The sequence below is a fragment of the Gracilinanus agilis genome, chromosome 3 (genome assembly GCF_016433145.1).
Source record: "Gracilinanus agilis isolate LMUSP501 chromosome 3, AgileGrace, whole genome shotgun sequence".
Lineage (NCBI taxonomy): Eukaryota > Metazoa > Chordata > Mammalia > Didelphimorphia > Didelphidae > Gracilinanus > Gracilinanus agilis.
Genome location: NC_058132.1, coordinates 655,930,237 through 655,951,818, shown reverse-complemented (window position 1 = coordinate 655,951,818; position 21,582 = coordinate 655,930,237). Strand labels below are relative to the sequence as shown.

General features: G+C 37.9%; 1 protein-coding gene across 1 annotated transcript in view; it reads right to left on the bottom strand.

Annotated features, from left to right (window-relative positions):
* Positions 1 to 20,784, bottom strand: part of LEKR1 (leucine, glutamate and lysine rich 1) — a 159,921-nt gene extending 139,137 nt beyond the window's left edge. Inside the window, exon 1 of the mRNA XM_044669532.1 lies at positions 20,570 to 20,784. Coding sequence (XP_044525467.1) covers positions 20,570 to 20,784 — 215 coding nt within the window. The remainder of the gene's footprint in view (positions 1 to 20,569) is intronic.
* Positions 20,785 to 21,582: the final 798 nt, after the last annotated feature.

Here is a 21,582-nt window from a genome sequence, read left to right as displayed (position 1 = left end):
CTAAAATATTTATAGCAGCTCTCTTTGTGGTGACAAAGAACTGTAAATTGAGGGGATGCCCATCAGTTGGGGAATGCCTAGACAAATTGTGGTATATAGTTGTGATGGAATACTACTGCACCATAAGAAACAACAAGCAAGCTAATTTAAAAAAAAATTGTTAATAACTACATGGGATAATGAATAGCAAAGTGAATGGAACCAAGAGAATATCACATACACTGATTTAATACTTGAATAATAAATTATGAATATTACCTCTAGAGAATGAGCTGAAAAAAGGAAACATGAAAGATATCATCTCTCTATATATGTTTGCCAGATGGTTCTTCTATGATGTGGAGAGTGGAGGGAGGGAGGGAGATACCTGTAAGTAAATTCCACTGATAAAAAAATGTTTAAATAAATTTTGGAAAAAAGCAAAAGTTAGAACGAAATATGGAACAACTGATTGATTTAAGATTAGGAAACGAGGATAACAGAGCAATATATTGCCACCTTACTAGTTAACTTATATGCAGAGTACATCATGTGAAATTCCAGTTAGACAAATCAAAAACTCAGAATTAAGACTGCTGGGAGAAATAATCTCAGATATGCAGATGATACCACTCTGATGGCAGAAACTGAGGAAGAATTAAAAAGCTTCTTGAAGGAGATGAAAGAGGAGAGTGTAAAAGCTGACTTGAAGTTTAACATCAAAAATCTAAGATCATAAGGGGGCAGCTGGATGGCTCAGTGGATTGAGAGTCAGGCCTAGAGATGAGAGGTCCTGGGTTCAAATCTGGCCTCAGACACTTCCCAGCTGTGTGAACCTGGACAAGTCACTTGACCCCCATTGCCTACCCTTACCACTCTTCTGCCTTGGAGCCAATACACTCCAAGACAGAAGGTAAGGGTTTAAAAAAAAAAAAATCTAAGATCACGGCACACGGTCCCATCATTTCCTGGAAAAGAGAGGGAGAAGAAATGGAAGCAGTGCTCAATTTTATATTCTTTAACCCAATGATAACTGCAGAGGGTAACTGCAGTCATGAAATTAGGAGACTCTTGCTCCTTGGAAGGAAAACTATGGTAGATCTGGACAGGATACTAAAAAACAGAGACATCACCTTGCCAGTAATGGTCCATATAGCCAAAGCTAGGATTGTTTTGTTTTGTTTTGTTTTGTTTTTCCCAGCAGTAATGTATGGCTGTGAGAGTTGGACTCTAAAAAGCCAGCATCTCAGAATCGATGCTATCGAATTGTAGTGCTGAAGAAGACTTTTGAGAGTCCCTTGGACAGGAAAGAGATCAAATCAGTCAATATTAAAGAAATTAATTCAGACTATTCACTGGAAGGTCAAATATTGAAGCTGAAGCTTAACTACTTTGACCTCATAAGAAGAAAGGACCCATTGGAAAAGACCCTGATGTGAAGGCAAAAGGAGAAGGCAATGGTAGAAGATGAGATAATAGTATCATGGAAGCAAAGAAGATGAGTTTGGACAGACTCCAGGAAATGATGGAGGATGGAAGGGCCTGGCATGTTGTGGTCTATGAGGTCACAAAGTCAAATACTACGGACAACCTTCTCCACATTTTGAACAATAATTTTTGTTTATTCAACAGTTGTCCAATGTATTTTGTGGGGGCCCTTTGTCTAGTATGGGATGGAATAGAAGGCCCCAGGTTCCTTTCAATGCCAAAATTATGTGATGGGGGAGTGGGGAGGAGCTGAGGAGGTACTTATGTTTAAAAAATATTTTAGTTGATTTTGTTTCAAAATATCTAGCAAAATATATTGAGGAATTTTTTTTTGCCTTAATGTAACTTCCTGGTGAGACCACTTGATTTAATTTTACTTTTACTTCAATAATATATACAAGGGGGCAGCTGGGTGGCTCAGTGGATTGAGAGCCAGACCTAGAGACGGGAGGTCCTAGGTTCAAATCTGCCCTCAGTCACTTCCTAGCTGTGTGACCCTGGGCAAGTCACTTGGCCCCCATGGCCTACCCTTACAACTCTTCTGCCTTGGAGCCAATATACAGTATTGACTCCAAGATGGAAGGTGAGGGTTTAAAATATATATATATATATATATATACAAATTCAAAAAGAATCACTCCTCCTGACAAGACAGTCCTATATGTTGGGATAGAATGTGTCCCCAAAGTGCAATTTTGACTTTCATAACTTTAAGAGCTTAAAATAGCACTAAGAATTTTGGGACACCTTGTATAATTTAAGAGAGCAATTACAAATATCGTAAGACTGTAATTTTCTTCAAAATCATTTCCAAATTACTTTGTTACATACCCTGAATAAATAAATAAATTAAAGTTATACATATTTTACATAAAATATAATCACATATATCATCACCCCAAAATGATAACCAGAATTTACTATTCGGCAACTTGCCAACTTTTGCTTGTATCTTTTCTAGCTCAAATCAAATATCTCTGCACTGCAGGTGAGTTCAGTCCTGCTGATAATGCCATTATGAAATGAAAATCTCATTACCTAAAGTGAAAATAGATTATCTTTTCTCCTTTTTTTTTTTGGTGAATAATATTTCTCTAGGCACTTTATTGAGATTATCTAGTGCATCTGAGGATATATATTGTAGTCTAACGCTCTGTGTTTGAATATCTAGGTCTGAAGAGCACCTCATTTGCTGGATAGGTTGGTCAGATTATTCTTATCTTCATTGTTATCAATTAAAATGATAAACAAAACTGACATTCAGCTGTGAAGATTTATAATACTGAAAGCTGATTAATTCAGACTCTGCTAATTGGGAAGTTGTGATAATTGGAGCATGTAATTTGGCTAAAGTTTATCGTTACACTTTTTTTCAAGGATGATGTAAATAAGATATTTTTAAAGGAATCTAAATTGCTTTTTTTTTTCTTTTTTAAAAAATCTTCACCTTCTGACTTAGAATTGAAACTAAATATTGTTTCCAAGGTTGAAGAGTGGTAATGGGAATTGGGGTGGTGACTTGCCCAGGGTCACACAGCTAGGAAATGTCTGAGGCTAGATTTGAACCCAGGAATTCCTATCTCCATTCCTGGTTCTCTATCCACTGGGCCATCTTGCTGCCACTTAAATTATTATAATTTAAAAAAAATTTAATAACAAATTTCCACATAAGTTTTCTGAAGTTATATAATCCATATTGTCTCCCTTCCTTCTCCACCCCACCCCCAGCTAAAAAGCAATTCAATCTGGGTTACCCGTGTATTATTACACAAAACATATTTCCATGTTATTCATTTTTATAAGTGAATAATCTTATAAAATCAAAACCCCAAACCATATACCCAAATAAACAAATGATAAATCATATGCTTTCATCTGCATTTCTACTCCAACAGTTCTTCCTCCAGAGATGGAAAGCATCAAAATAGTCCTGGATCATAGTATTGCTGTTAGTGGCAAAATCTATCATTTTTTTGATAGTTCCACAATATTATAGCTACTGTGTGTAACGCTCTCCTGGTTCTGCTTATTTCACTCTGCATCGGTTCATGTAGGTCTTTCCAGCTCTTTCTGAAATCATCTTTGACTTTCCTTATAGCGCAATAGTCACCATCAAACAAACACAATTTGTTCAGCCCTTTAGTTTCCAATTCTTTGCCACCACAAAAAGAACAACTATAAATATTTTTGTACAAACAAACAGGTCTGTTTCCATTTTTTTTATCTCTTTAGGATAAAGACCTATTAGTGGTATTACTGGCTCAAAAGATATGCATTCTTTTATAGACTTTTGGACAGAGTTCCAAATTGCCCTCCAGAATGTTTGGATCAGTTCACAACTCCACCAGTAAAGCATTAGTGCCCCAATTTTGCCACATTCCCTCCAATAGTTATCATTTTCCTTTACTGTCATATTGGCCAATTTAGTAGGTGTAAGGGGGTGCCTCAAAGTTTGCAATTCTCTTATCAAGAGGGATAAAGAACATTTTTTTCATATGATTATTGGTAGCTGTGATTTCTTCATCTGAAAAATGCCTATTCATATCCTTTAACCATTTATCAATTGGGAAATGACTTGGATTCTTATAAATTTAACTTGGCTCTTTATATATTTAAGAAATAAGATCTTTATCAGAGAAACCCATTATAAATTCTCCCCAGTTTGTTGTTTCTCTTCTAATCTTGGTCATATTGCTTTTGTTCGTACAAAAGCTTTTTAATTTAATATAATAAAAATTATTTATTTTATATCTTATAATGTTCTCTGTCTTGTTTGGTCACAAATTCTTCACTTTTCCATAGAGCTGACAGGTAAACTATTCTAAGTCCCCCTAATTTACCTATAATATCACTCTTTATGTTTAAATCATATTGCAATATTGTTTTCCAATTTTTCCAGTTTCCAGCAGTTTTTGCCAAATAGTGAGTTCTTATCCTAAAAGGTGTGATCTTGGGGGGCAGCTGGGTGGCTCAGTGGATTGAGAGCCAGGTCTAGAGATTGGAGGTCCTAGGTTCAAATCTGGCTTCAGACACTTCCTAGCTGTGTGACCCTGGGCAAGTCACTTGACCCCCATTGCCTAGCCGTTACCACTCTTCTGTCTTAGAACCAATATACAGTATTGATTCTAAGACATAAGGTGAGGGTTTAAAAAAAAAAAAAAAAAAAAAAAAAAAAAGGTGTGATCTTTGGGTTTATCAAACACTAGATTGCTGAGATTATTTGCCCCTAGTCCCATGTTGGCAAAGTCATGGTACATGTGCCCTGGCATGCCAGAGGGGGCTGTTCCATTCCCCCTCTCTACCATTCCTAGGAACAATTTTCACTTGCCCAGCAGCCCAAAGTAAAACACTTTCTCCCTCCACTGTCTGGGGTAACACAAGGGGCTCACAGGCAGCTTGAAGATGAAATTTGGGCACACGATCTCCCTAGTCTATTCCACTGACCCACCCTTCTATTTCTTAGCCATACCAGTTTGTTTTGATGATCACTGCTTTATAGGACAGTTTAAGATCTGGTACTGCTAAGCCAGCAATCTTCACATTTTTTTCCCATTAGTTCCCACAATATTCTTTTGTTCTTCCAGATAAATTTTGTTATTTTTTTCTATTTCTATAGTTTTTTGATAGTTTGGTATGTCACTAAATAAGTAAATTAATTTAGGTAGGATGGTCATTTTTATTATTATATTAGCTCAGCCTATCCATGAGCAATTAATGTTTTTCCAGTTGTTTAGATCTAACTTTATTTGTGTGAAAAGTGTTTTGTAATTGTGTTCATAGAATTCCTATGTTTGTCTTGGCAAATAGATTCCCAGGTATTTTGTCTACATATTGTTGAGTGCCTCTTAAATTATTTTTAAGGAAAAATTATTTTAAGTATTCTCAGAAACATGTTGTTGAAAACAAAATGTCTTAGAAACAGAATGTTGAGAAACAATATTCAAAACAATTTAAGTTTATAAGGCATTATGAATGACAAGTACTGCAATGCCTCCCTATTGCCTCTAGCCACTGTTTGGCTTTTAAAGCCCATTACAACATGGCCCTTTCCTACCTTTCTCATCTTCTTACTCCTCTTTAGCCACACACACACACACACACACACACACACACACACACACACACACACACACACACACACACACACACTCCAGCCACAATAGTTTCCTTTCTGCTCCTGACACAAGACATACATCTCCCAGGGTGGGGCTGTTTTAATGGCTGTCCCCATTACCCAGAATCCTCTCTCTCCTTGCCTGTTTCCTGGCTTCCTCGGCTTCCTTCAAGTCTCAACTCACATTTTACTCTCTTTCAGGAAGCCTTTCCCAGTATCCCTAAGAGCTAATATATTCTCTCAGAAATTACTTCCCATATAATCTTGTTTACCTGTTACCTTCCCCCACTGAATGGGAGCTCTCTGCTCTCTGGGGGCAGGAACAGACTGACTTTTCTTCTATCCCCAGTGCTTAGTACAAGCAGTAATAAATGATGGTTGATTTGACCTATTCATCGAGGCATCATTCCTAAGGATGTATTACAAAATAATTTGTCATTTCATTCTAATTCTAGGAAGCAGGATGTAGTGGAAAGATCACTGGAGCTTAAAGGCAGGATCCTGAGTTTGAATTCTGGTGCTGGTAAGGACCTTGGGCAACTCACTTCCTTTTCTAGGGCTCAGTTTCCTTATCTGTAAAAAAAGGAAGTTGGACTATGACAGCTCTAAGGTTCCTTTTCACTCTAAATCTATATTCTTAAATATATTGCCCCATATACCTCTAATTAAGACTTTCTATATATTGAAATTGGTCTTTCCAATGGGTCTGACTGACTAAGATTTTACTCTTTTTACTAGTCATTCTGCTCACAACACATTTTTCTTTGGAGTTTAGCTTTTTTGAAAACCAGACCCTTGATGTCCCCAGTGTAGAGAATTCTAGCAGATATTACCTGTATTGATGCAAATCAGCTCTTGCTCTGCAATTTCTAGACTTAAGAAAGTTGCCAAAGGCATTGCAAAGCTAAATAACTTGGGGGCAGCTGGGTAGCTCAGTGGATTGAGAGCCAGGCCCTGAGACAGAAGGTCCTGGGTTCAAATATGGTCTCAGATACTGCCCAGCTGTGTGATCCTGGGCAAGTCACTTAACCCCCATTGCCAAGCCCTTACCACTCCTCTGCCTTGGAACCACTGAAGAGAATGAATACTTTCTAAGACATTTGTTAATGTTGAAAAAAAAACAAACCTCAACTACAAAATTACTGATGACACATAAAACATTTATAATTAGCTGTAAAGAGGGGAAGATGTTATCGATACACAGTATTGATTCTAAGATGGAAGATAAGGTTTGTTGGGTTTTTTTTTAAGAGTTCAGATCAGCTACCCACACAGGAAAAGTCAAAGGTGTGAATAATGCCTCCTCATGATACTCTGACATGAAGTTAGATGGACAAGCAATAGGATCCCATCAGCCATCAGTGCATACGTGTACACATGAATTGTATACAATAACAATAACAATACATACCACAAGGTAGGGAAAATCCAACCAAACAATACACCAAAGAGGAGCAGGAAGGCCACAGACAGCCATGGGCTACAAATGCTGCAAATGGGGAATTCTCAGTTGGATCAACAATTTTTTCTGTCTTCCATCTAAGCATGAGTTTGGTTTATTTATTTTAAAATGTTATTTCTATTATCATGCAAAACATAGTTCCCCCAGCTGTGTGACCCTGGGCAAGTCACTTGACCCTCCTTCCCCCACTGCCTAAAAATAACAAAACAAAACAAAAAAAACATAGTTCCATTTTGGTCACTGTCGTAAGAGCACAATGAATTTAGTTTAAATCAAAAGTCAAAACCAAGAAACATTCACTAACTTGGAATAAGTGGCAAGAAAGGTCAGTTTGAATTAAGTATCAGCATGGACAAACTTTATTTTTCTTTCTTCTAGATATATGCAGTAACTGAAACTTAACTAATAGAGATCATTTGGGAATCTACACATTTAAAAAATGAATGTTTTAGAGTGTCAGTTATATATATATGTATATATAGAGACATATAAAAAACACTCAAAGGTGATTCTATAGTCCTTTTACAATCTTATGCATAATATCAATTTGCTTGTGTGAATTAATGAAAATCCTGAATAAGTGATATCTGTTGTGGCAGAGTTGTTCTGTTGAATTTAATGTGCAAATTAAAGAAGCATTTATGAAGAGCCTACTGTGTTCAGAGCATAGGAAAGAGGATGTATAGATGAGAGAGATTTCAGGAAATTATACATCACTTTCAGACAAGTAGCAATCATCTCTGTCTCTCTCTCTCTGGGTCTTCCTCCCTTCCTCTCCTTCCCTCTTTCTTCTTTCCACTCCCCAAAAGAAGGTAGTTTATGTCTCTACTTTTTTCTTTTCCTTCAGTGAATTTAGGAAAATAATAATCATATCCTACCCTTCATCTTAATATCTACAAGAAAAAGGAGACAATCCCAAATGTGGCGTTTGATTTACTCTCATCGGAAGTTCATCAGTAAACAAATCTAACAATTATATTAAACTTCTTAATGAAGATCAGAATTTAAATCCTCAAAAATAGCTACAAAAATATTGCAAAAAATTCCTATTTAGTGGGCAGCTGGGTAGCTCAGTGGATGGAGGGCCAGGCCTAGAGATGGTAGGTCCTGCATTCAAATCTGACTTCAGACACTTCCCAGCTGTGTGACCCTGGGCAAGTCACTTGACCCCCATTGCCCGCCCTTACCATTCTTCTGCCTTGGAGCCAGTACACAGTATTGACTCCAAGATGGAAGGTGAGGGTTTAAAAAAAATTCCTATTTATTACTTTATTAAGTTTCTATTGGTACTGTTGTATATTTCATGGGGGAAAACCCACCCGGGTTATTGTAGTGATCCTGTCTTAATAACATTTGGCTGCAGTCAAAAATGATTTCCCCCTTTCTCTCTCCTACCTCACTGGCCACTGAAGAGAGCACATACTTTCTAAGGCATTTGTTAATGTTGAAAAAACCTCATGTACAAAACTACTGATGACACATAAAACATTTATAATTAACTGTAAGAAGGAAAAAATGTTATTTCTGCCTCACTGAAGATTCATTAACAAACTGCTAATATACCTCTCCTAGTTACTTTCAGATTTCCCTTCCTCCCCCACTTAAGGGAAGAAAATAAATTAAACATTATTTCCTCTCATAATTTTCTCCTCCACATTTTTTTACTGGAATTGCCTCCCTGATAAACTTTGCCAGTAGACATTTGTGCACAGGAAGCTCACAAGGGCCCTGCTGGCCAGACTGGGTGCCAGAACACACCTTCCTTCTCATGGCAGATAGGGACGAAAGTAGGTAGAAATCATAAAGGACTGGCATAAATCAAATATAAAAATTCATGCCTGTTAATAAAACCATGTGTTAAGTCCCTGTCCAAATGATGTGGCATGAGGATATTTCAGATAATGTTTCCCAATATGCCTATCTCAGTAGCTATCAGGAATCACGGAAGGCTGCCCTCCAAGCCAGGAAGATTAGTTTAAGTCCTGCCTCTGACGCAGAGCAGCTGCACATCATGGCACATCCCTTCCCCTCCGAGCCCTCTAGGTAACAGCAAAGCCAGAAGGTGCCAAGCCGCTCCAGCCTGGGGAGTTTCCTCGGAGGGAAGTTCTCTACTCCAGTGAAATCACAAGACCCATTTCTGTCCCTGGGCGTGTAACAAAGAGACAATCAATGGGTTACGGTTGCCAAGATGTAATAATAGTTAATCTGGAGGCTCCATCTACAGAGACACATTCCAGGCTAATGACAATGAAACAATTTCTAATTGTTGCTAATAGAATGTCAACAACACAGTTCCTATTTGTTGCTAATAGAAGATAAGAGGATGCAACCAAAGATACCTTGTTTTCTATTGTTTCCGATCCCCACATAAAAATATTCTCCATTAATAGTCCACTCATGCACAGTTGGTAACATTTAGACAAGAAGTAGAATAATGATTGTTTTTATTCGTTTTTAACCTTATCTTCTAGTCTTAGAAATGATACTAAAGGGGGCAGCTGGGTAGCTCATTAGATGGAGAGTCAGGCCTAGAGACGGGAGGTCCTGGGTTCAAGTCTGACCTCAGACACTTCCCAGCTGTGTGACCCTGGGCAAGTCACTTGACCCCCATTGCCTACCCTTACCACTCTTCTGCCTCGGAGCCAATACACAGTATTGATTCCAAGATGGAAGGTAAGGGTTAAAAAAAAAAATTATACTAAATATCAGTTCCAAGCAGAAGAGTGGTAAGGGCAAGGCAGCTGGGGCTAAGTGACTTGCTTAGGATCACAGAGTTGGGACATGTTCAAGGTCAGATTTATTTCTAGGCTCTGCTCTCTATTCCCTTAGCCACCTAGCTGCCCCCAGTTTTTAAATGCATAGAATAAAATACGCAGAAGTACAAAGGAAACCAAATATACTGAAATACTGATGTATTTTTTTAAACAGGTTCACAGACCTCCAGGGTTAAGCCCCATGGCTCTATCTACTATGCCATAGAGCTTCCCACCTACTTTGAATGAAAAAAGGAAAACCAACTGGGAGGCAATTGTAATAGTCAAGGTAAGAGGCACTTAGCTAGGATAAAAAGGCTGGTAAGAGGAGACATGGAGGGAGATGAGAGCAGTTATGGAGGTAAAGCCCACAAGACTTGGGGATTCTTTGATGATTTGGCTTCATCATGATGAGAAATAGCGTAAGAGTAATTTTTACTAAAAAGACTGTTGCAGAGTTTCCATTTGGTTCAATCATTCTAGAAAGTGTGGGGTTATGTTATTTAACACACACTCGAATCTTTGATCTAGAAAACCCACCTTTGTCCCAAACAGACAGAAAGAAAAGTCCCCAAAATATCTACAGAAGTTATTTGTTTATTTGTTTGTTTGTTTGTTTTTAATGGCAGCAAAGAGATAGCCTGGGACAGATAAACAAATTACTGGAAGACTACTGGGTTTGTACCCCCAAAGAGATAATAAGGGGAAAGACTTGTACAAAAATATTCATAGCCAGGTTCTTTGTGTGGCAAAAATTTGGAAAATGGGGGGGGGGTGTCCCTTGATTGGGGAATGGCTTAACAAATTGTAGTATATGATGGTTTATGATGGTAATGGAATACTATCGTGCTGAAAGGAATAAAGAACTGGAGGAACTCCATGTGAACTGGAAAGACCTCCAGGAATTGATGCAGAGTGAAAGGAGTAGAACCAGAAGAACATTGTACACAGAGACGGATACATTGTAGCACAATCGAATGTAACTGACTTTGTTACTAGCAGCAATGCAATGACCCAGGACAATCCCGACTGGAGGAAGAATGTATCCACATTCGGAGAAAGAACTGTGGGAGCAGAAATGCAGAAGAAAAACATAGGATGGATCACATAGTGCGATAGGGATGTGATTAACATTTTGATGTTAAAGGATCATTCTACTACAAATAATAATAACATAGAAATAGTTTTGAGCAATGATACATGGATAACCCAGTGGAACTGCTTGTCAGCTTTGGGAGGGGGGGGTCAATCATGAATCATGTAACCATGGGAAAATAATCTATATTTTAAAAAAGGGGGAAAAAGTAAATTACTGGAAGAAAAAACAAATGTTTCAAATTTGGAGCTGCATGGAGAAACTTAAATAAGGTGAAAGAAGCAGAAGCACAAAATAGCCACAATGACCACAATAATGTAGCTAGAAAGAAGAAAAGCAGTGGGGACTGAATGAAAATTATGCAATTATAATTACCAGGAAGAGCTGAGAAAACATGTGTCTCTCCCTTCTTTGCAGAGAAGGAAGGTAATGCATTTGCTATATTACATGTATTGTCATAAACAGCAAAAGTCTTGGTTTTGCTGAAAGACTTTTTTAAAGATCTTTTTTGATATTAGTTACAGGGATGGCAGGAAGGAAGGAAGGGAGGAAGGGAAGAAGGGAGAAAGGAAGGAAGGAAGGAAGGAAGTAACAAAGGGAAAATAAGATTAATATTTTTTAAAATTAGTGTGCTCTCTCCTAAGTGAGCAGACCTTCAAAATTAGTCTTCACTGGTCCATAATTGAAAGAGAAATAATAGACTCAAGATGCAGAAAGAGACATACATTTTTGCACATCACCAAAATGGGAATTTGTCTTGTTTGCTGTTGTACATATAGTTTTCTTTTCTCCCCCCAATGGGAAAGAGGTAAAATGTAGAGAAAATAAATGCTTATTAATTGAAAAAAATAAGTATTTTTAAAATAGTCCTATGGCTATACCTTTAGTGAATCTACAGAGAGCCTTGAGCAATAGAATAATTTTGGTGCTCATATATCTTAGTCTAATCTTTTTTGATGGAGTTCAGATAGCAAAATAAGAGAACAAGTTACCATCTTGCTATTAATCTTTTATAATAATGGCTAATATATGGTGTTTACTCCTGTGCTAGTCATTGAACTAAGTACTTTACAAATATTTTCTTATTTGATCTTCACAACAACCCTGGGAGGTAGGTACTATTTTTATACCCATTTTACAGACAGGGAAATTAAGTGACTTGCCCAGGGTCATACAACTAGTAAGTGGCTGAAGATGAATTTGAAGTAAGGTGCTCTACCTACTGGGCAACTCGGCTGCCATAATAATGATCTATAAACTATTTTGGGGGTGGATAAAATTTCTGCTTTTTATAATTGAATAAAAGTATTAAAGTCTAAATTCAACCTATGTAGAAGATTGAAAGTTGAAGTTAGACAAAAGAGATGTCAAGTGCCCTGGCCCATTCCCATGATTCTAATTTCTTTCCCTAAATCTCTATATTTTGAAAGCTTTTCATGTCATGAATGAAGTTTGGATATTATTAGTATTAAGCACAGTGATATCTTTGTAGTAACTCTAAGACAAAAGGGCAAGGGCTAGGCAAATAGGGTTAAGTGACTTGCCTAGGGTCACAAAGCTAGGAAGTGTCTGAGGCTAAATTTGAAGACAGGAATTCCTGACTCCAAGTCTGGTGCTTTCTCCACTGTGCCATTTAGCTGCCCCAATGATAATCTATTTTTAAAAGTTATTCTTAAAATTTTTATGGATCAATGTTTGCCTAGTGATTACAGTATAATAAACATTTATTGAGTACCTATTATGTACAAGGCCTGAGGATATAAATAAAAAAGACAGGCACTGTCCTCAAAGAGCTTATAGTCCAATGGAGAAAGACAATATAGAAAAGAAAAATAAAAGGTGATGATAAAGATAAAAGGGAAGACTGGAGAAAAGAAGGTGCCCAGAACAGGGGCATAATGATTCTGTGACCATGATGATAGTGGGCTTAGATCCAAGGAATGCAGCTGGAGAGAAATGAAGAGTTTGCAGGGCTACTGAGCTCTCTTTATCTTTCTTTCTTTTTTTCTTTCTTTCTTTCTTTCTTCCTTCCTTTCTTTCTTTCTTTCTTTCTTTTTCTTTCTTCCTTCCTTCCTTCCTTCCTTTTTCTTTCTTTCTTTCTTTCTTTCTTTCTTTCTTTCTTTCTTTCTTTTTCTTTCTTTCTTTCTCTGACTCTCACACACACACACACATATGCATGTAATATATGTATATTTCCAATAATATGCAACAATTTCCAACATGTATTTTCTGAAGTTATAAGATCTAAATTCTCTCCCTCCTTCCCTTCCCTCCCCACTTCCAGAGATGGTAAGCAATTTATCTGGGTTATACATGTACTTATTGAGTTTTCTTTAAATGGAGGCTTTGGGAGGTGTTTTTGCTCTGCCCTCCAATCAGAAGGGTGGAGGAAACTGAGGTGAAAGTACCAAATCTGAAACAATCTCCATGAAAATGCAACTGATGGGGAATTCATTGTAGGCAATAGTTCAGTCAACACCGAAGGTCCAATCCCTCTACAATTTGCTTAATTCCCTAGGATAGTTGGAGATTTTCAATTTGTAGTAAGCCATCTGTCATCTCTTGGTTTAGAACAGATATTAAGTTTCAGCTATATGAGTCCACTTACCTGATTATGTATTTCTAGGTATCCATCGCTGCAAAATGTTTGGAGCTTGAAGTGGTTTGTTGCAAAGTTTCCACCATTTCATTGAATCATCAGCATTGATCAAAAAGTCCTTTCTCCCCAAGGATAATCCTTCTGTCATTTTCAGTAGCGAGGACCTGATCCTGGAGTAGTAACATAAACCTCATGGCTCTTTCTATAAAAGAATCTAAGTGACAGAGCCATTTGTTCGAGTTCATCTAAATGGTCTTGGGATACCACTCTTGGATCTTAGCAATCTCTTAAGCTTCATCTAGAGAGGATGATGTTATTGTTCATTTGTTTCAGTTGCGTCCAACTCTTCCTGACACCATTTGGGGTTTTCTTGGCATAGATACCAATGTGGCTTGCCATTTCCTTCTCCAGCTCATTTGGAAGACGAGGAAACTAAGGCAAACAGGATTAAGTGACTTGCCTCCAGGGTTATATAGGTAGTAAGTACTTGAGGCCAGATTTGAATTCAGCCTTTCCTGACTCTAGGCCCAGCACTTATACCTGTTGTCAGCCTTAACTTTTGTTTGGTGAATTGAGTATTACTGTTCCAAAAATATTTCTGTACATTTAAAACTATTTATAAGGTGCTCTGAGAACCATCAAAACTGTCCCTTCTCTTAAACAAAGAAACATCAGTCTTCTTCCTATAGTTGCCTTGGGGAGATGAATCCTATGTTTCATGAAAACTGAATCAGTGTTTAGACCAACAGTCGGCAACCTTTTTGGCCGTGAGAGCCATAAAAGCCTGCAGAAGGAGGAGGATGAAGTCGGAAGGCGCTGGAATATGGGGTGGGGGCTGAAGGGTCCCCTGGGGCACAACCTGGGGCTCTGTCTGGATTGGTCAGACTGGAGGTGGAGCCAGTTTGTTGCAGACCCCTGGTTTAGACCCTCTCTAGGCTCACTGTCATCCAACTGAATATGCAAAATATTTTAAGACAAATACTAATTACTCTGAACATATTTCTTTCATTAAGCTTTGACTTTAGGATGCCTGTCAGTCTCTTATCCTACACAAACTCAGCTTTCTCCTTGATAGGCTTATGTTTTGCCTGGATAAAACATGTTGCATTCATTCATTGATTTGATTTAACTTCCAGATATAACTTCAAAACCTTTAAGCTTTTTTTTCTTCCTTGGCATATAATAAGAATCTTATAGTTATCCAATCTAAAGATTTGGAGCTGCCTAAAGTGTTTTTCAATGGAGTCAAACAGCTTGATGTTGCCCATAAACACTGAGTGACAAATATCATAGTTTGGTATGACTCTGTCTTTGATTTTAAATATTCAAATTCTATTTAGGTGTAATGCCACTGGATTTAAGATGAGGCAGAATCATATGGGCTGAAACTATCATCTTGGGAGATGTTACATTTTAAATTAATTATTCTTCAAATTCTTTATATGAAGAATATATTGCATTTTTTAAAATTATTGTGTTGGTGTTGGGTTTTTAAGAGAGAAAAGCTTTCCATTTGGAGGTTAAATATTTTCTCATTTTCACTAGGCTTGAAACAATTTTGTATATTTGTAATATGTGTCTAAGCCATTAGTGTGGAACTGAGTCAAAGGTTTTGCAATAATCACTAAAGTGAATGTAAATATTTCAGTTCTTCTAGATGATTTGCCCAACAATAACCAAACCAATAATGCTATTGACACCTCCTGTACATCCATTTTGCTTCTCAGCCAAACTACTGCTTTCTTGTAAATGTTTGTAGATGTTTTTTGAACGATAGAAGCCATGAATACTTCACATCAAATACATAAAAACATAATTAGCCTTATCTGAAGAAGTTATTGCCATTCTCCTCTGATAAGTGATACCTTTGGGTAAGAAATATAGACTCAGGCTTGCATCAGAGAAGTTAATCAGACCCTCTCCTGATAATTCATGAGCCATTAGATCAATATTCAGACACACAATGTTCTGGCTTCACAAAAGAGATGGGGCTTACTTTAACTGTTCTATTGTTTATACAGTAATGCTGGACAAGCTTTCTGTGTAGTGTTTGTTCTGTTATACATTTTCACTGTGTTCGATTTATTCCAATCATTTAAATGATAGAAATTTTCCACATCCTCTTTCTTTGAGAGTCCTCTTTCCTCTAATTACTTTGCTTCTCAAGCCTCAGACTATGGTGTTTGGTTCATGTTGAATTTACCTTGTTTTTGCTACTCTAATTCTTGGTGTCACCTTAACATTTTGGCCTTCACTTTTAATTTGTTGATAAGGGTGATTTAATTATTTCTGATCTATTTTTGTTTACTGAATTCCACATGCGACGTTTCTTTTTGCTTTCCTTCATTCCAGTAATGTGAGTCAAACTTCTTACTAGGCCCATCAATTGGATATTGAAGAAATCTTCCAATATTTCCCCCCAAGTCTTGAATGATTTTCTGAAGTTGCTGCTGCCATGGTTATACTTGATTCTCCCCTCAGGCACATTCTTAGATAGCTTTATCCTTTCTCAATCGGTCCCAGAATGCACTATTGTACATAGGTCTTGAAATAACTTTAAACTCTTTGTAGACTATTGTGGGAGAATTCCCTTGTTAATGACATTGATGACATATGGGCTTTCCAGCCCTGCTTGGTTTGGAGGCAATTGCTTGCCACACGTTGTAGATTTGGATTTAGGGCTGCCATCGACACAAAGTAGAATGGAACTCTTGCCTATAACGGTTTTGTTATGGTGAAATAGTGACACATAATGAAAGCCTTCGTAGCTTCGATCCATTTTACGGCATTCGTGGCTTGCTTCTTTGAGTAATCAATATCATTTTCACCAGAGCATCTCCCACAGGTGGGCTATGGATGAACGCTTCCAATTCATTCCTGCACGTCTTGCCTTCTTGTGGTATCCACAAACAAAGGCATGTCCTGGGCAGGAAGCTGATTCTCATCATGGTTCCAAACTGCACTTAGCCTGCCCTGTCTATTTTGGAGATTCACAGAAGCTGTTCTATCATCACCTTGACTGGGATGTTGAGATAATTTTGCCCAATGCAGATATTCCAGGGCTCCTGACAGGCTTTCACATCCCCTGTAGCCCCTTTCTGAGCCTCAGTTTCCTCATTTGTAAAATAGGAAAGTTGGACTAGGTAATCTCTAAGGTCCTTCCAATGTCTTACCACTCTTCTAGCTACAGGACCCTATCCTTGACATTCATATCCAAAATGAATAAAGATAATAAAAGCAAACCATACAGTGCTTTATTACTATCTCATTTTTATTTTATTTTATTTATTTATTTACATGGTTTTAATTTTTATTTATTTATTTATATGAATATTTATATATTTATATTTTAAATTATTACCATTTTACAGATAAGGAAATCTGGACAAACTTGCCTGACAAGCACTTCTCTGGGTACCTCACCTGGGGAAGCCCAAGTTCAATGGAAACTCCTCAAAGGTGGAGGCTATTCTTTTCTTTGTCTTTCTATCCTCAAGCCTGGGGATGAATGGCATTTGAATCAAATGGCACTTGAGTGATTTCCCACACTCATAAACTAGTCAGTGTAGGAGCCACAACCTGAACTCGGGGCTGCAGACTCTAGGCCCAGCTCTTCACACTGTTCTGGGATATAGTCAACTTAGGAGAGTTTGGAAAGGGAGCAGGGTAAGCCTGCGATTTCCAGACATGTGAAATTCCTCTTGTGGAAACTCCCCCTCCCAGTGTGTCCTGGTCCCCAGTGCCAACAGACTGACACCTCCCATGGAACTTACGGCTTTAGAGAATTGTCTAAAACACTGAGAATTTGACTTAACCCCACTCTAGTTCCTGACTTCAGGGTCAGCCTTCTGTAAGAAGAAGGCTCTGAGTTTAGTGAAGAGCTTCCCATATGTCGCCTGATTTGATCTTCACAACAACCCTATGAGGTAGTTGCTATCATCACTTCCACACACACACTTTTACAGATGAGTAAACTGAGACAGACAGGGGTGAAATGACAGCCAATAAGTATCTGAAAGGCAGGATCAGTGCTCTCTACATTGTGCCACCTGGCTGTCTATACCACACTACTGCTCAAAGTCTACACAGGAAAATGCATTGCAGACCACAAAGCTAAGAATAATCTCCCAAAGTGAATTATTATTCCTAAAAATATTAGATGACATTTACAAAGTATTCATTTTCATAATATTTTGGTTAGCTAGGATTTTAGCAAACATCTATCAACAATAAATCCTTTACCACATAAAAATGACAGCAATAAGACCGTGCCTTTTAGAGAATTCAGTATCTCTAACTCAATTCCAAAACACAACAAAACTTCGAAAACAGGCATGTGCCACTAATGACCTATAGGCTAAGCAGAACATCTTTTTTCTTCTAATTCCTGTTCCTGAAGAGCATTCCACAAACTGGCACACTTTCCCATGAACATAACAGAGTCTCTCACTTCTGTCTCTAAAACTGATCCCACGAGCTTTGTTTCTGAGCTGCAGGGGCACGTACCAAACACCAAGAGGGGGCGATGGAAATGAGGTAGACCATCTTTGGCTGAATGTTCAGTGAATTTCAGGACAAGACCTGATATTTGCTTAAGAAATCTCTGATGCCACAGCAGAGCAGAGAGCAGACAAAATACTTCTGAGAGGAAAGAGACCTATGGGCCAGTTTCAGTTCTGCCACTCACCCTGTGACCTTGGACAAATTATTTCTATTGTTATTCATTCAAGAAACATTGATTAGATCCCACTCAATGCCTCATAATGGCACAGAGGTGACTCTGGATTAAAGAAGGCTTAATGGAAAACAAGAGGATGCCCTTCAATTGGGGAATGGCTGAACAAATTGTGGTATCTGTGGGTGATGGAATACTATTGTGCTCAAAGGAATAATAAACTGGAGGAGTTCCAGGTGAACTGGAAAGACCTCCGGGAACAGATGCAGAGTGAAAGGAGCAGAAACAGGAAAACATTGTACACAGAGACTGATATACTATGATAAAATAGAATGTAATGGACTTCTGTACTAGCAGCAATGCAATAACCCAGGACAATTCTGAGGAACTTATGAGAAAGAAAACCAGCCACATTCAGAGGAAGAACTACAGGAGTAGAAACACAGAAGAAAAACGACTGCTTGATCACATGGGTCGATGGGGATGTGATTGGGGATGTAGAGTCTAAACAATCACCCTAATGCAAATATCAATAATACGGAAATAGGTCTTGATCAATGACACATGTAAAACCCAGTGGAACTGCCTGTTGGCTATGGGGGAGGGGGTGGGAGGAGGAGAAGGAGAGAACATGAAACATGGAACCATGGAAAAATATTCTCAATCAATAAAAAAGTATTAAAAAAGATAAAGAAGGCTTTACCAATGAATATGAGCTCTGTCTGTCAAACGAAGTGAGAAAGTTTTTGTGTAAGAGTCTAGCTAGAAGAATGACATGTTTGTCATTCAAGGATAAGTCTAAATTTGTCCGAAGGCTCAGCCCCAGAAAGCTGGACAGCAGTGAATGAATGATTTTGGCCAAAGCAACTCATGCCATCCACATACTAAGGCAGGGGTCGGCAACTTACCGCTCTCGAGCCATATCTGGCTCTTTTGAGGGCCAGATATGGCTCTTTCTGCAGGAGTCATAAAGTCCATTTTTTTTCAGGTGCTGTTACAGGAGCGGCGCTGTGAGCACTGTACGGCTCTCACGAAATTACATTTTAAAAAATGTGGCGTTTATGGCTCTCACGGCCAGAAAGGTTGCCGACCCCTGGACTAAGGTAATGACTTCCTACAAGACCAGGAAATCTTTACATTTTATCACACCGAAATTGTTCTCTCCCTTTTCTTAACATCTCGAGGTCCAAAGGGCTCACTGCCTCCAAATTTGGGTTAGATTCCCACTTACCCTCTGAGGATAATCTGGTCCCCAATATGATGGTTGAAGGAATCCCTGACTCAGTAGTCTCAGAAGAGTATTATCACGCACTCTCAATGCAGTTGGTATCCCCTACCAGTTCCTCAGACCTTTCCATGGGCCCCTGACTAGTCCTTGGATCTTAGCTGACCTTGCAGACTCTTAACTCTGCCTGCCTGGACCCACAAGGACCCAGCCCTTTACCATTCCACCTGGCAGTCTCCTAAGATCACATGTGACATATATGTATATGGGTATAGATGTGTCTATGTACACAGATAACACATACTTCCCTCACAGAGTTCTTGGAGGTGCAAGTGAAATAAATAATGCAGTAAAAGTTTGCAACTCTTACAGCAGTATATGCTGTTCCACTGTGTTTTGTTGTTACTCTTAAAAGATTTAAAACAAAAAAGAAGAGTCCTCCACTTAAAAATAAGTAGAATTATTTATTTGAACAAAACTAAATTAATGAATCCAAAGTATATAAAAGAAACCAGTGACATTTGATTCATAAGGGAAAGGGCAGGTGATAAAAACCAAACAGACCAAGAAAACCTGATTTGATAGTGAATACATTGGGAGTTAAGTGAGAAGATCTAATGCCCACGTGGACCTCTGCTCTCACCCCCTCCAAATGGCTGCAGGCAGTCCTGAGTGCCAGGACAGAGCCTATCATCTGAGCAGTACATCCCCTGTCTGATCTAACTTCAATCCATTTCCTATGCTTTTGAATACTTTGAAAATGTATAATTATCAGTCCAAATATCATAATATTCTAAAATTATTTTCAACAGTTTTAGCTATTTAGATTACCTGATCTTATGATGAAAAATCTTGTCAGCAATAAAAAATGACATAAAAAAGAAAGGCGTGTATTTTTTAAAAATTACTTTTATTCACATGAACTCTAATAATTGATTGATTCCAAATTATCCAGGTGATAAGGACATATCTGTATCCTGGATTATAATTATAATTCAGGTATGTATTTATAATTTATAATTTGATAAACAAACTCAAATGTGGTCATTGTAAATCCTCCCTGATTCTGAATAATTCTGGCAAAGGATTCAAAGCCTATCCATTTTCTGAATTTGTCCTTTTTACTTGATTAATGATTCTGTTTATATGAAAAATAAAAATGGATAACAGGTTCCAACCTTTCTGTTTGAGCTTCACCATTAGTCTTGGATTTTTGAAAATCTTGCTCAAGAGATCGTAGCCTTTCTTGGAGTGACTTCTCACGGTCAACACTTCCTTGATAAAATTTCATATCTGCTTCCATTGCTTTCATTTTCTCTTCCATAAGCTTAAATTCATGAAGGATCAGATAGCTGACGCCACAATATTTACAAACTGTCTCATCACGGGACATCTAGGGAAAAAAATTAAAGCTAGTTGAATTGGAAAGAGAGGAATGTAATTAAGGATGCTGTTACAAGGAACATTAAATGAATGAGATAAAACATTCCACAATATAGCCTGGAATTGTTGTCATTATTATATTTTCTACATCTGGATGAAATTTTAAAAATGGACACAATAGTAAAGCTTATGGAAAAAACTCAAAACTATAAAGGGAACTTCAGAGTTATTATTCTACTATGTCTATAAGAAAGATTTATTCTTGAAATATTTTTCATGAAGAAACAAACAACTGAAAATATAGTAGATTTAAATGTCTATATTAAAGTTAATTTTGTTATCACAAGTTTCTTCTAAATCCTTTAAGTTATTTCATAAAATTATATGTGTCAACCAGAGATTTTTAAGTCTTCTATTCACTGAATAGAGGAACTTTGATCAAAACAGAATATTTCGCTGGGCCTTATGCATTCCTAGAACCAAGTTCCCTCTGTGACACAGATACCGTCTTGATATTGGCAGAGTCAAAACAGAAAAGGAAAAAAAAACAACTCCACAACCAAAACTATAAACCAGTGATGGTGAACCTTTTAGAGATCAAGTGCCCAAACTGCAAACCTCACACCTCTTGTGAGCCTCTCAACTTACCCTAGATGGAGGAGGGAGGAAGCACTCTCATTGGGCTGCTGGTCAAAGGGGTGGGTAATAGGAGAAATGTGGTCAGGTGTGGATGGAGAGGGGGAAGGGAGCAGCCCCCTCCAGTACACCAGCACATGTGTCATAGGTTTGCAACACAGTCCCTAATGAA